At 39.2% G+C, this 12,295-nt stretch overlaps 1 protein-coding gene across 2 annotated transcripts in view; it reads left to right on the top strand.

Moving 5' to 3' along the window:
* The window catches only part of LOC130090438 (keratin, type I cytoskeletal 13-like), a 32,494-nt gene extending 20,537 nt beyond the window's left edge, over positions 1-11,957 (top strand). Inside the window, exons 1-8 of one of the 2 annotated variants that reach the window (XM_056257811.1) lie at positions 9,881-10,020; positions 10,057-10,286; positions 10,493-10,575; positions 10,652-10,808; positions 10,891-11,052; positions 11,144-11,269; positions 11,352-11,572; positions 11,744-11,957. In XM_056257811.1, the coding sequence (XP_056113786.1) occupies positions 9,918-10,020; positions 10,057-10,286; positions 10,493-10,575; positions 10,652-10,808; positions 10,891-11,052; positions 11,144-11,269; positions 11,352-11,572; positions 11,744-11,897 (1,236 nt within the window). In that variant the 5' untranslated portion in view covers positions 9,881-9,917 and the 3' untranslated portion in view covers positions 11,898-11,957. Of the gene's footprint in view, positions 1-9,880; positions 10,287-10,492; positions 10,576-10,651; positions 10,809-10,890; positions 11,053-11,143; positions 11,270-11,351; positions 11,573-11,743 lie in introns of those variants that run through there. The other variant, XM_056257808.1, reaches the window with a different exon arrangement.
* The last annotated feature ends 338 nt before the right edge of the window (positions 11,958-12,295 follow it).

The following is a 12,295-nucleotide window of genomic DNA, read 5'->3' as shown; positions in this document are numbered from 1 at the left end:
CATCCACCTGAAGTTTGAATGGTTTATCAAGTCGAGGAGCTGTCAGAACAGGAGATGACGTGAGCAAGCGTTTAACATTCTCAAAGGCACTTTCACATTTTGGAGTCCACACAAATTTAGCCTTTGCTTGTAACAAATCCGTGAGCGGGGCAACAACAGAAGAAAAGTTGGGACAAAAACTCCTGTAATACCCAGCCATTCCTAAAAATCTCATCAATTCACGTTTAGTCTGAGGGCTAGGAAATTGGTCAATCGCTATGACTTTAGCACGTACAGGTCGCACTTTGCCCATTCCAACAACCTTGCCCAGGTAAGTCACAGTAGCCCTGGCAAACTCACACTTTGCCAGGTTAACTGTTAGTTTGGCATCTGACAATCGTTCAAACAGTGCACGAATTCGGATAAGGTGTTGATCCCATGTGTCACTATAAATAACAATGTCATCTAGGTACACGGCACAGCCCTCTAAACCAGCGGTCACTCTGTTCATTAGCCGCTGAAATGTAGCTGGAGCATTTCTAAGACCAAAACTCATTACGGTGTAAGAATATAGTCCAAACGGAGTAATGAAAGAGGAAATATCCTGTGCTCGGGTGGTCAAAGGCACTTGCCAGTACCCTTTGAGCAAATCAAATTTACTGACAAAAGTAGCTGATCCAACTTGGTCAACACAATCTTCCATCCTAGGCAACGGGTATGAGTCAGGTCTAGTTAGAATATTTACTCGTCTATAGTCAGTGCAAAAACGCTGAGTGCCGTCTGGCTTTCCCACTAACAAACAAGGCGAAGCCCAATCTGAAAAGGAAGGCTTTGCTATGTTGTTTTCAAGCATGTAACTGACTTCAGCCTCCAATTTCTGACGTTTGTCAAACGATACACGATAAAATCGTTGCCGGACAGGTTTAACATCACCAACATCTATATCGTGTTCAATCAAGTGGGTACGAGAAGGAGTATCTGAAAAGAGAACAGAAAACTCAGTCAGCATAGATTTTAACTCGAAACGTTGTTTGCAAGATAAATGTTTTACCCATTCTTCTAGGTTAGCCAAAGTCTCAGAGTTTTTTAGACGAGGTTGTAAGATGACATCATCAGGTGATTTCACATCCTGTTGTACGTCACCTTTTTGACTTAAACTAGCTAGCGCAACTGAGGAAGGAACGACTTCAGGAGCAACATTACGAGAGTAAAAGGGTTTTAATAAATTCACATGGCACAACTGGGTAGGTTTCCTGCGCTCAGGGGTAGAAAGAATATAATTTTGATCAGACACTTTTTTAAGCACAGTGTAAGGTCCTAAAAACCTTGCACAGAAAGGAGAATCTGGTAAAGAAAATAAGGCTAACACCTGATCTCCTGGACTAAACATGCGAACCTCGGACTTACGATCAAACCAGCATTTCATCTTTCCCTGAGTTTTTTTCAACTTTTCTCTTGCCAATTCCCCAGCCAGGACTAGACGTCGACGAAAACCCTGTATATACTGAATCAGACTCTGTGGTGGCTCCTCCGGTAGCGCAGCTTTACTTAGTACTGCCATGGGTCCTCGTACACAATGTCCAAAGACTAACTGATTGGGACTAAATCCCAAACTCTCCTGGATAACCTCACGTGTGGCCAATAACAACCAAGGCAACCCTTCTTCCCAATCACCTTTTAACTCAGTGCAATATGCCCTCAACAAAGATTTTAACGTCTGATGGAAACGCTCTAGGGCACCCTGACTTTCCGCATGGTATGCACTGGACTTGTTATGCCTAATGCCAAGCTGCCGCAGAACTTCTTGAAACATATTAGATGTAAAGTTTGTCCCCTGATCACTCTGAACAACTTTTGGAATTCCAAAAATAGAAATGAACTGGGACAAGGCTTTTACAACTGATCGTGTGGTGATTGAACGCAAAGGAAAAGCCGCAGGATACCGAGTGCTCTGACACATCACGGTCAATAAGTAAACGCTACCAGACTTTGAAGGTGGTAAAGGCCCAACACAATCCACTAGAAGATGCTGAAAAGGCTGTTCCATAACAGGTATGGGATACAAAGGCACAGGTTTTATGGTTTGATTTGGTTTTCCAGTCAGCTGACAGATCGAACAAGTCTTAATATACTGCCTTACGTCACTCTTAATACGAGGCCAGTAAAAGTACTGCAGCAAATGTTGGTAGGTTTTATTTACGCCCAAATGTCCAGACACCCCGCCATGAGCAGAATCCAATACAGAATTTCGCAAAGAAACAGGCACTACTACCTGTATAATTGGTTCCGTCAAACCTCCCTCTGTGTTAGAAGTCCACTTCCGCAATAGTGTCCCATTTTCAATGAAGTACCCATTAACGGAACTCTCTGCTACATCAGGAGACAAAGCAGCATCAAACAGCGAGTTCAGAGATGAATCCTCTTTCTGAGCAGACACCCAAACCTGATGGGGAATAGAAGGCAAAGCAAGGAGACCTGGCACCACTCTCTTAGACGTTAACAAATCCTTCACATCCCTTAGTTTTGCATCGGCTGACTGTTTACGCATTGCACGCGTGAGTGCACAAGACACAAATACCTCTGGATACTGCTGGGATATATCATTGTCACCCAATGGGGCAGGACAAGTAGCAACCACAGGTGGAGGTGGAACATCACGCCACACACGGTCACCCGCCAGATTATTCCCCAAGATCACTGAAACTCCTTCCATTGGTAGTGAAGGACGGACTCCCATCACAACTGCTCCATTTACTAAATCAGATTGGAGAAACATGTTATGCAGGGGTACAGACAATGTTTGCAACCCAATACCGCGAATCAGCACACTGTTCCCTGTATTGGACTCCTGAGTAAAAGGAAGAACAGATTGCAAAATGAATGATTCTGATGCTCCCGTGTCTCGGAGAACCTTAATAGGAACCTTCTCAGTACTTTCAAGCAGTGACACATAGCCTTCTGTAATAAAGGGAGAATATCCAACATCTCCAACATTGTAACGTACCGCTGGTTTCTCCAGATTCTGCAAAATATCAAGACAGCAGTCAGAATTATTATCTGTCTGAACAGACGAAACAGCAAGAGCAGGCTTGGGTTCAGATTTAACACGCATCAGTTTCCCTTTAAGTGCTAAACAATCCTTTTTCCAGTGTCCCTTTAAATGACAATAAGCACACCGGTCATTTTTATCAGCGTAACTTTTAAAATTCCTCTCACTCTTATTATTATCAGCCCAGGCATGACGGACAGTTACATTCTCTGTAGGACTTTCACTGAACTTGAACCTACTTTTCTTGACTTCACATTTATGAGTGAGTACATACTCATCAGTAAGAATGGCAGCCTCCTCCGTAGATGTAACATTACGATCAGTCAGAAAGATGGAAACATGCTCAGACAAAGTGCTTTTAAACTGTTCTAACAGGAACAACTCGTGAAGATTTTCCCGACTAGTTACTCCTGAAGCAGCACACCAGCGATCTAACTGGATCTTTAAGTCTCTCACACACTCACAATACGTCTGTTCTGCAGGTTTTCGCATGTTTCTAAATTTCTGCCGATAGGCTTCTGGCACCAGCTCATAAGCCTTCAGAACAGCCTCCTTAACCTTATGATAATTCTGACTATCACGAACACTCAAAGAGGAGTAAGCTTTTTGTGCCTTACCGGTTAACACACACTGTAACATCAAAGTCTGTTCAGAATCTGGCCATTTCATAACATCTGCCAAGCGCTCAAACAAACTAAAGAATGTGTCTACATCAGTTTCACTAAATTTGGGTATCAGCTTAATATTATTGGCTACATCCAACCCTTTTCTGACAGATCTGGTTAGAGCACTTGCACTGTCCCCCAGTTTACCCTCCTCAATTAACTGAAACCGCAAAGCCTCAACCTCCAATTTACGAATTTCAATTTCACGATTCATTTTCGCCTTTTCTAACTCTAAAAGCATTAGTTCTTTTTGTTGCTCAAAAGAGAACTTGGAAGCAATAACTGAAGTTTGTGCAGTGCTATCATCATCTTCATCAGAACCAACAGGCTTATCAGGATCAAAAACCTCTAACTTAACTAGAGTGGCTTTAACAATTAGTGCAACAGACTCTTTTAACTTTTTTTCTTTGGTGGTTAAGCAGATATCATACTTAGCGGCCACCTCCAACAACTGTTCTTTCGTTAATTGGTCAAAGAATTCCTCACTAGGAGATTCAAAAAATAAGTCTAACTCAGTAGCCATTCTCTATTCTATTCAGCAGAACTCGTAGTCGTTCACTCTGACTTACAAGCACCAAAAAGTGACTATTCCCCCTACTCTCTCTCTCCTCTCCCCTAAAATAACTCAACCCTAGTCTTCATGCCTCCACCAAGAGTCGAGTATCTTTAAGCACTCAAATACCGTCAGATGTATAAACTCACGGACAAACCAGTGAGACATACAATCGCGGCAGTGCTCTCAACTCAGCGTCAGCACAAAAACAACAAACTAAAATAAAAAAAAGATCAACGCGATGCGTTGCTAAACCTACCGGGGAACCTCACTATTTGTGCTACAAAATACAGAGTTCGCTGACAAATTACCTTTCTTTCAGCAATCCTAGCTAACCGAGCAGAGTACCAGAGTAAACATACCCATCAAAATCCTGCCAAAGCTAGCCTATCAAAAGAAACAAACGTTTTACAATGGGAAATATTAAGAGAAATCAATACACTTACCATATCTAATGGTCTATTTCGGGTTCCACTTACTTTCTCTTCAATTGAACATGATGAAGAAAATCCACCGATTTAAAGACACCGAAAACTCTCGCGCACATTTCCCAACAAACACCCACTGTTTGCTAGCGCCAGAACGCCAAGCCACACGCAGGTGAATCGAATAGTAGCCTAGTCATATACGCTCCGCCTACACATACACAGGCGCTAGCGAAAAATTTACAAACAATACCTTTTTTTCAATAGAAGCTGGACCTTCCGAATTCTAACCAAAAAAAAACTTTGAGGACGAGCCCCCAATTGTTACGTTCCGGCTCAAGGAAGTAACAAAAGAAAGGGTTCAGAGTCCAAAAATATATTTAACAATATATTTATTTAAATCTAGGGGTAAGTAATAAAGAAAATAGTTGTTCAACAGTAAATAAACAAACACTTAAGAGAAAAACAATATGAAGGTCCAGCTCCTCAGCACAACTGCAGGGCTCCCCGGTAGACAGAGGGCAGACATCTTATATCCATCCACAAACTCAAGACAGGTGTGGATCCTTATCTGACAACCTATCAAAAGAGAGAAAAAACAAACAGAAAAAACCCAAAACAAAACTAATCCGTAACAGCACCTTTTAAGTTGGTTTACCAACCCGCATTAAATCCTAGAAGAAGAAGAAGAAGAAGAAGAAGAAGAAGCTGAAACAAGTGAAAGAAGATTGCTCACGCAAATGTAAAATAACGTGATCATCAAAACATTAAACAGCGTCTAACCCATTAAGAGAAAACGACTTTGAAGCTTTGGGGGTGTTGGACTCGATCTACTCCATCTGTGTTTTGATCATCGTTCTGAATCTGATCAAGGCGTAGTCTATGACAAAAATGAGATTTTCTCAACTTTTTTGTTTAAAATGTTTCCTTTCTTTATGAAACTTACCAACATTCAAGTGTTGATATAAAAGCATGCATGAAGCTAATAAAATAGGTTTTAAAAAAAAATTAAAGTACAAAGTATTTTTTCAAGTATAAAAAATAACATGTCAACATAGTAGTATAGGCCTACTGCAAGTGCAAATATAATATATAAATAGTAAACTATAAGTATAATGTTAAGTTTACTTAAAGAAAACTTTCAGTATACTAGTTTAGTAGTGTTATACTGCAAGTATACTTGCAAGTTTTCTTTTAGTGTACTCTCTGTAAACTACTAGTTTAGTACTTTTATACTATGAGTATACTTTAAAGTGTACTTTCATTAACTAAAAATGTTCTACAAGTATTAAAAAAGTAAACTACTAGTATACCCATACGTTCACTTGCAGTACAAATGAGAAATGTAATTATGAACTAGTTGTGCACTTAAAGTTTACTACTGTTACACTTATAGTACACTTAAACATATACTTTTATATACTAAAAGTGGGCCAATTTAGTCCCAAGCAGTATTAAAATAGTACACTTACAAATGTACTACTAGTACATATTGACATTAGTATACTTACTACATAAGGTATACTTAAAAATATACTTGAACATTTCTTAAGTATACTTCATAAAATGATTTTTTGTAAGGGAAGGCTGAAGTCTTTAAATTAAAATCAACAATTATCAGCCATAGTAAAAACTGCCAGTATATAAAAATATTAGAATTAGACAAAATAAGGAGGCAGCTTACTCACAGACTCAAACACGCATGCATTTCATAGCATTTTTCAAAATGAATAATGTTTTTAGTAGTTCTGCCACTGATTTATTGGGTTACTGTTCATGAAGATGTTTTATTAAGTTTTTTAAAGAAGCCACATCAATACATTACTCAGTTCAGACTTAGTATCCATTCTAATGAATATCACTTTTCTTTTCTCTAATGTTTATCTTATAATGACATTATAGTTGTTAATAGGTGAAACGGACAGGTGAAATTAGTAAACTAAATATTTGCAAGATTGACTTTACTAATGACTACCTTACTCTTGACATGGGCATTGCAATACTGCAAATACCAATACTCCGGTGGACACTCCTATGCTTCTGTATAAAGTCAAATTTTTAATCAAGTTCATTAAACAGTCAGTAAAATAAAAACAACTAAATTACAAGCAGTAGCACGAATAAATACAATGGAATAGAGATACAAATAAAAGTTTTTTCTTTTTAGGTCTAACAGTAGGCTCAGTAATCTGAAATACTACAGAAATGTAATAAAGTAACACTTGTCTATTTGTCTTTACTGCAAATTTGAATCCTTAAAATAAAAGTTATTCAGTCAAAAGCGGCCAGTGAATTTCTCTTTGTCTTGTGTTGTTAGATTAACATTAATAACACAGACAACAGCTGGTTTATTAGGCTGCTGTCACTTTAAGATCGAGTGCATGGATCCAGTATACCACATGATATAATGAATAAAAGTTTTCGTGAATTTTCAGCTTTATAAGCACAAAACCTGCTGGAATGAGTAAAACTATGCGCAATATCTGCATTCCCATGCTGAAATGTAGGCACTGATTAAATATATATTCTGGATATTTGTGAAACTTATTTCCATGACTTCTCCAAAACTTTCTCTCGTTTATTTTTCTAATACTGTTCCAGACCTGAAAATTTTTTATTTTAAAATTCCATGACTTTTCAAAGTGTTTCATGATCGTACGAACCCTTAAATATATATCAAGTAATGTATTTGATGAAAAAGTCTTTCAGGGCCTAAAGGCCTGTTCACACCGTGACGAATTTCGCGCGCGATATTGGCCGGCGTTTAACGCCTCGTGACGAAATAAAGGGCGCCAATGTGTTGCAATACTACACCGACAGCAATACTACACCGACGCGAAAAACACCACACGTAAAAGCGTCATTTTTTTTAAAAACGCCTCGGGTTCGTTTTTTTGGTTTGACGCGCTAACTATCCGACCAATGATATTGGTGCTTTTGCTCACGTGTCTGGAGCTTCTGAAGTTACAGTAAAACACAACTTAGGTGACAGCGACTAGGACTATTTCTGTTTTACATTAAGCACCATCTGTCAGGGAATGAATTGGCATGTTCACTCGGCTCATCGTCAGCGAAAATCGTTTGGGTGTGAACACAAAAACGCGTTGAAAAACGCTGGCGAATAACGCGCGCCGATATTCGTCCCGGTGTGTACGGCCCTTAAGGCTGCATATAAGCAATGCTTTTGAGTGTTAAAAAAAATTTGTATATATGTCTTTGTAACCATGCTCTGAGCGTCTACTCTAAATCATGCTTCTGGTCTAGATTCCCAGAGGCATGCAGAGTTCAATTATTACAATTGTTCTGCTGTTGATTACTGTATTGTCCATCGTCTATTTTGAAACTCTTAAAAAAATATTTTTCTTTGTTAATTCCTACTATAAAGTTTCTCTGATCCTCACCAAATTAAATCAGGTAATCAAAAGTCGATCCTGACCAAAGTTAGGATGGATTCAAATTAAGCGTTTTCAAAACAGTTTGCTAATAAAAGCACCAATAGTTTGTCAGAAATCAGGGCCGTCTCAAGCATGGTCCATTCCCCTCAGTCCGTTCACTGCAGGGCCCCCTTAAGCACGGGGCATGGTGCGGTCGCACCGCCTTAAGAGCGGCCCTGTCAGCAATACTACTGAATTGACATAAGCTGGTAAAGGTTGCAGGGTCAAACCCCAAAGGGTTTGTGGCCTTGAGCAAAGGGGCAAACCTCAGGTAAACATACCTGATTCAACAATGTGCCTCCAGAAATGAGGTTGGGAAACACTGCTCTAGGTGACTATCCCTGCAAAAAAAATGCAGTGCAATAAAGTCCCTTCTGTTGCTTGACTGAATGCCGGGAGGGACCCTGCATAGTTTCTGAACATTGCCTCCTGTTGGTCAAAAGGTGTAAAGTAGGGTTAACTCTGTTCACTAACTTAAGAATTAGTTCTACTATATTAGGAATTTATGTATTTTTTTTATTTTTATTTTTTATGAAACTACTGTATATTAGAAACGAACTGTGTTTAGCTTTATGGTATTACATTCACTCCACATTCCAAACATTTAAAGGTTGCCCTATACACAACTTTGTTACATACAACATTGAAACTTTCAATTTACCATTTGAAATGAAAACAATCCAACCCCTCACAAATCTGGTTAATATCAAGTCACCCAAAACCCATCCGAAACCCACTTAATACAAGCTAAACCTACTTTTAATTATTTGGTTTTTAATCTAGCTCATTTTGATGCAAAAGTAAGGGCATTAAGCAAATTTGTTGTTTAAATGTATATCTAAATAAAATGTAATGTATATCTGTAAAAAATATATTTAAAAAGCAATCATATAAAACATATGCAAAGTAGGAAATGGAATTTGTCAATCCTGATAACTGATAATTTATATTATTAATATATTCACATATATTTTGATGAATCTGCCTTTTGTGAAATTTCATATAATTTCACCTTTGAAGTCTACATCTATACATGTGTCAAACGACACCAAACAATATGTGCAGGGGAAATAAAATAAAACCAATACAACTTTTACCCCAGAATCATTTTCAAATTGGCCTATTATAAACCACTGGAAAATGATAGATACCTATGTAGAGCCAAGAATAATATAACAAAGAATCAAGAAATAAAATGCCTGTGTCCCACACAACAAAAAATATCTTTGAGTAAACATTTTAATTAATTTGTGTTTAACAACATGCCAACTACATATAATGTGGGGTCCTATGATCATTTGGCTATTGTTTCTTGACTATATCTAAATATATTCTTCTATTTTACTTATCGGACTGATAGGGCCAATATACTGTGCAAACATAAAACATTTCATTAAAGTAGAAAGAAATTAGTTAATTTAACAAAACACACAAAAAAGAAGGAAAAACCCCATTTCAGTCAATCCATGATATATGTTTGAGTCAAACTTTAAGGAATCTTTGAGGGATTTAAGTGAAACTGTTATAAGTTAACATACCATCCAAACCTGTCTTCAGTCACGCCTGCTACCTCGGGGGATAGGCAAATAGTTTCACGCTCCCCACCCTAAGCAATCCATCCATCTAGTCCCTCCCCCATTTGTCCACATAAAAGGAGCAAGGGTCGTCTTCTCCTCACTCATCCACTCGCTCATTCTCCAGAGTAGAGAACAACAGCAAGTCTCCTTCAAAATGTCCACCCGCAGCTACATGTCCTCAGGAGGATCTTCTCAATTCACTGGCTTTGGTGGCGGAGCTGGTCGTGTCTCAGCAATGCATGCCGGTAGTGTGTATGGGGGAGCAGGAGGAACCGGTGTCCGTATCTCCAGTTCCTCTGCTTCTCGTTCCTTCTCTGCTGGAGGTGCTGGCTTTGGAGGTGGTGCTGGTTTTGGAGGTGGTGCTGGTTTTGGAGGTGGTGCTGGTTTCAACCTGGCTGATGCCGTTGATGTGTCTACAAATGAGAAAGCCACCATGCAAAACCTCAATGACCGTCTGGCCACCTACCTGGAGAAGGTGCGCACCCTTGAGAAGGCTAATGCTGATCTTGAGCTGAAGATCCGCCAGTTCCTCGAGAGCAAGACGTCCCCCTCTGCTCGGGACTACAGTGCCTATTACGCTACTATCAGTGACCTTCAGGCCAAGGTACGTGACATAGCTACAGAACATCTAATTCAAGTCAATCATTAACCTAACTTTAGATAAAAAATTATCCAATTTCAATATCCCATGTTTCCTCATTTGCAAAGGATATATTCAAAATGCATTGGGAAAAAATACCATATTTCTCAGGTAGGTAACTTCAGGAGATATCTAAATTTGACTTTATTTATTCATTTTTCCACTTGAAGATTCAGCATGCTACTGGTCTAAACGGAGGCATCTACTTGAGCATTGACAATGCCAAGCTGGCTGCAGATGACTTCAGAGTCAAGTAAGTGAATAAACAAACAGCACTTCCAACATCTATAAAAGGTCAAATCATTTATATCAGTTACTGTTTTGTGCAGATATGAGAATGAGCTGAGCATGAGGCAGTCAGTAGAGGCAGATATTGCTGGGCTGAGAAGGGTGCTGGATGAGCTGACAATGGCCAGATCTGATCTGGAGATGCAGATTGAGGGGCTGAGAGAAGAGCTGATCTTCCTCAAGAAGAACCATGAGGAGGTATGTTGGTTCACACTCTTTGATAAATAAGTTATTTCTGTAAATGAAGCAAATGCTCAGTGGTTTCTTACAACATCTTTAGGAACTCTTGGCAGCACGTGCCCAGATGAGTGGACAGGTCAATGTAGAGGTTGAGGCAGCACCACAGGAAGACCTGTCAAAGATCATGGCTGAAATCCGTGAGCACTACGAGGCTGTTGCTAATAAGAATCGCAAGGAACTTGAGGCTTGGTTCCAGTCCAAGGTAAAAATCTGATGTTTTTAAAGAAAGGGCAGCATTATAATCAAAACCAACAGACTTACCTGACTGCTTTGCTATGGATTGTCTTTAATAGAGCGAAACCCTTAACAAGGAAGTTGCTGTCAGCACAGAAACCCTTACAACATCCCGATCTGAAATCACGGAGGTTAAACGCACACTCCAGAGTCTTGAAATCGAGTTGCAGTCTCAACTTAGTATGGTAAGCAAGGAGAAATAAATCCCTTAATGTTTCGTCATCACATTGTGCAGAACACTGAATAATTAATTTCCTCCCCCAACAGAAATCATCATTGGAAGGCACTTTGGCAGAAACAAAGGCCCGCTACAGCTCCATGTTGTCCGGCTACCAGTTCCAGGTGACCAGCATGGAACAGCACCTGGTGCAACTTCGTGCCGATCTGGAACGCCAAAGTCAAGAGTATCAGATGCTTCTGGACATTAAGACCAGACTGGAGATGGAGATCGCAGAGTACAGGAGACTGCTGGACGGAGAGGCTACTGGGTGAGACATCTACAACACAAAATCTCTAAAGAACAGCGTTTAGATTAAACAGTAGTGTCAACATTTTTCAGTGAGCAGTGGCGACTTATTACAACAAACTAAATTAAAATGAGATGGAAATATCTGCCTAGCATTTCAGTAATTTAATTTTATGTGTTTCTACCTCTGCAGCCTCTCAAGCGCAAGCAAAAGCACAAGCTCAAGCTCAAGCTCAAGCACAACTACACGAAAAGTGGTAACCATTGTGGAAGAGGTGGTGGACGGCAAAGTGGTCAGCTCATCTTCCCAGGCTACCAGCGAGACCATGTCTCAAAAGAGCTCTTGAGCAGCAACAATCTATCTCAGAGTGATTTAAAAAATACCAATAAACTGGCCTAACTGTGAATTTCTGTGTTTTGTCTTATTTTCTTTAGTTTTGTTTTGATACCATATTGAGTCAATGTGAAAATGTAGGCAAAAGGCATTTAAAAAAAAAAAACAGATCAGCTAGTATTAGCCTAGGTGTGGTATAAAACATTAGAATTAGAAAAAAGAAATACCAACTAACTCAAAGACCTGATTACATGGCTGTTCTCAATTACCAGTACAAAAATTGAAGTAACAATAAGATGCAGATGCATTAAATTACATACATTAAATCAGGCTAGAGTTCACTTTGCTACAAAGGACAAGGACATTATTTTTTAATAAATATATCCATGTAAAAATATAAGCAAAATGTTT

The sequence above is a fragment of the Rhinichthys klamathensis genome, unplaced genomic scaffold, assembly GCF_029890125.1.
Source record: "Rhinichthys klamathensis goyatoka isolate OS25496 unplaced genomic scaffold, OSU_Roscu_1.1 h1tg000144l_1, whole genome shotgun sequence".
Classification (NCBI taxonomy): Eukaryota; Metazoa; Chordata; class Actinopteri; order Cypriniformes; family Leuciscidae; genus Rhinichthys; species Rhinichthys klamathensis.
Note: the sequence above shows the minus strand (reverse complement) of the source record. Positions and strands in the feature narration are given on the sequence as shown.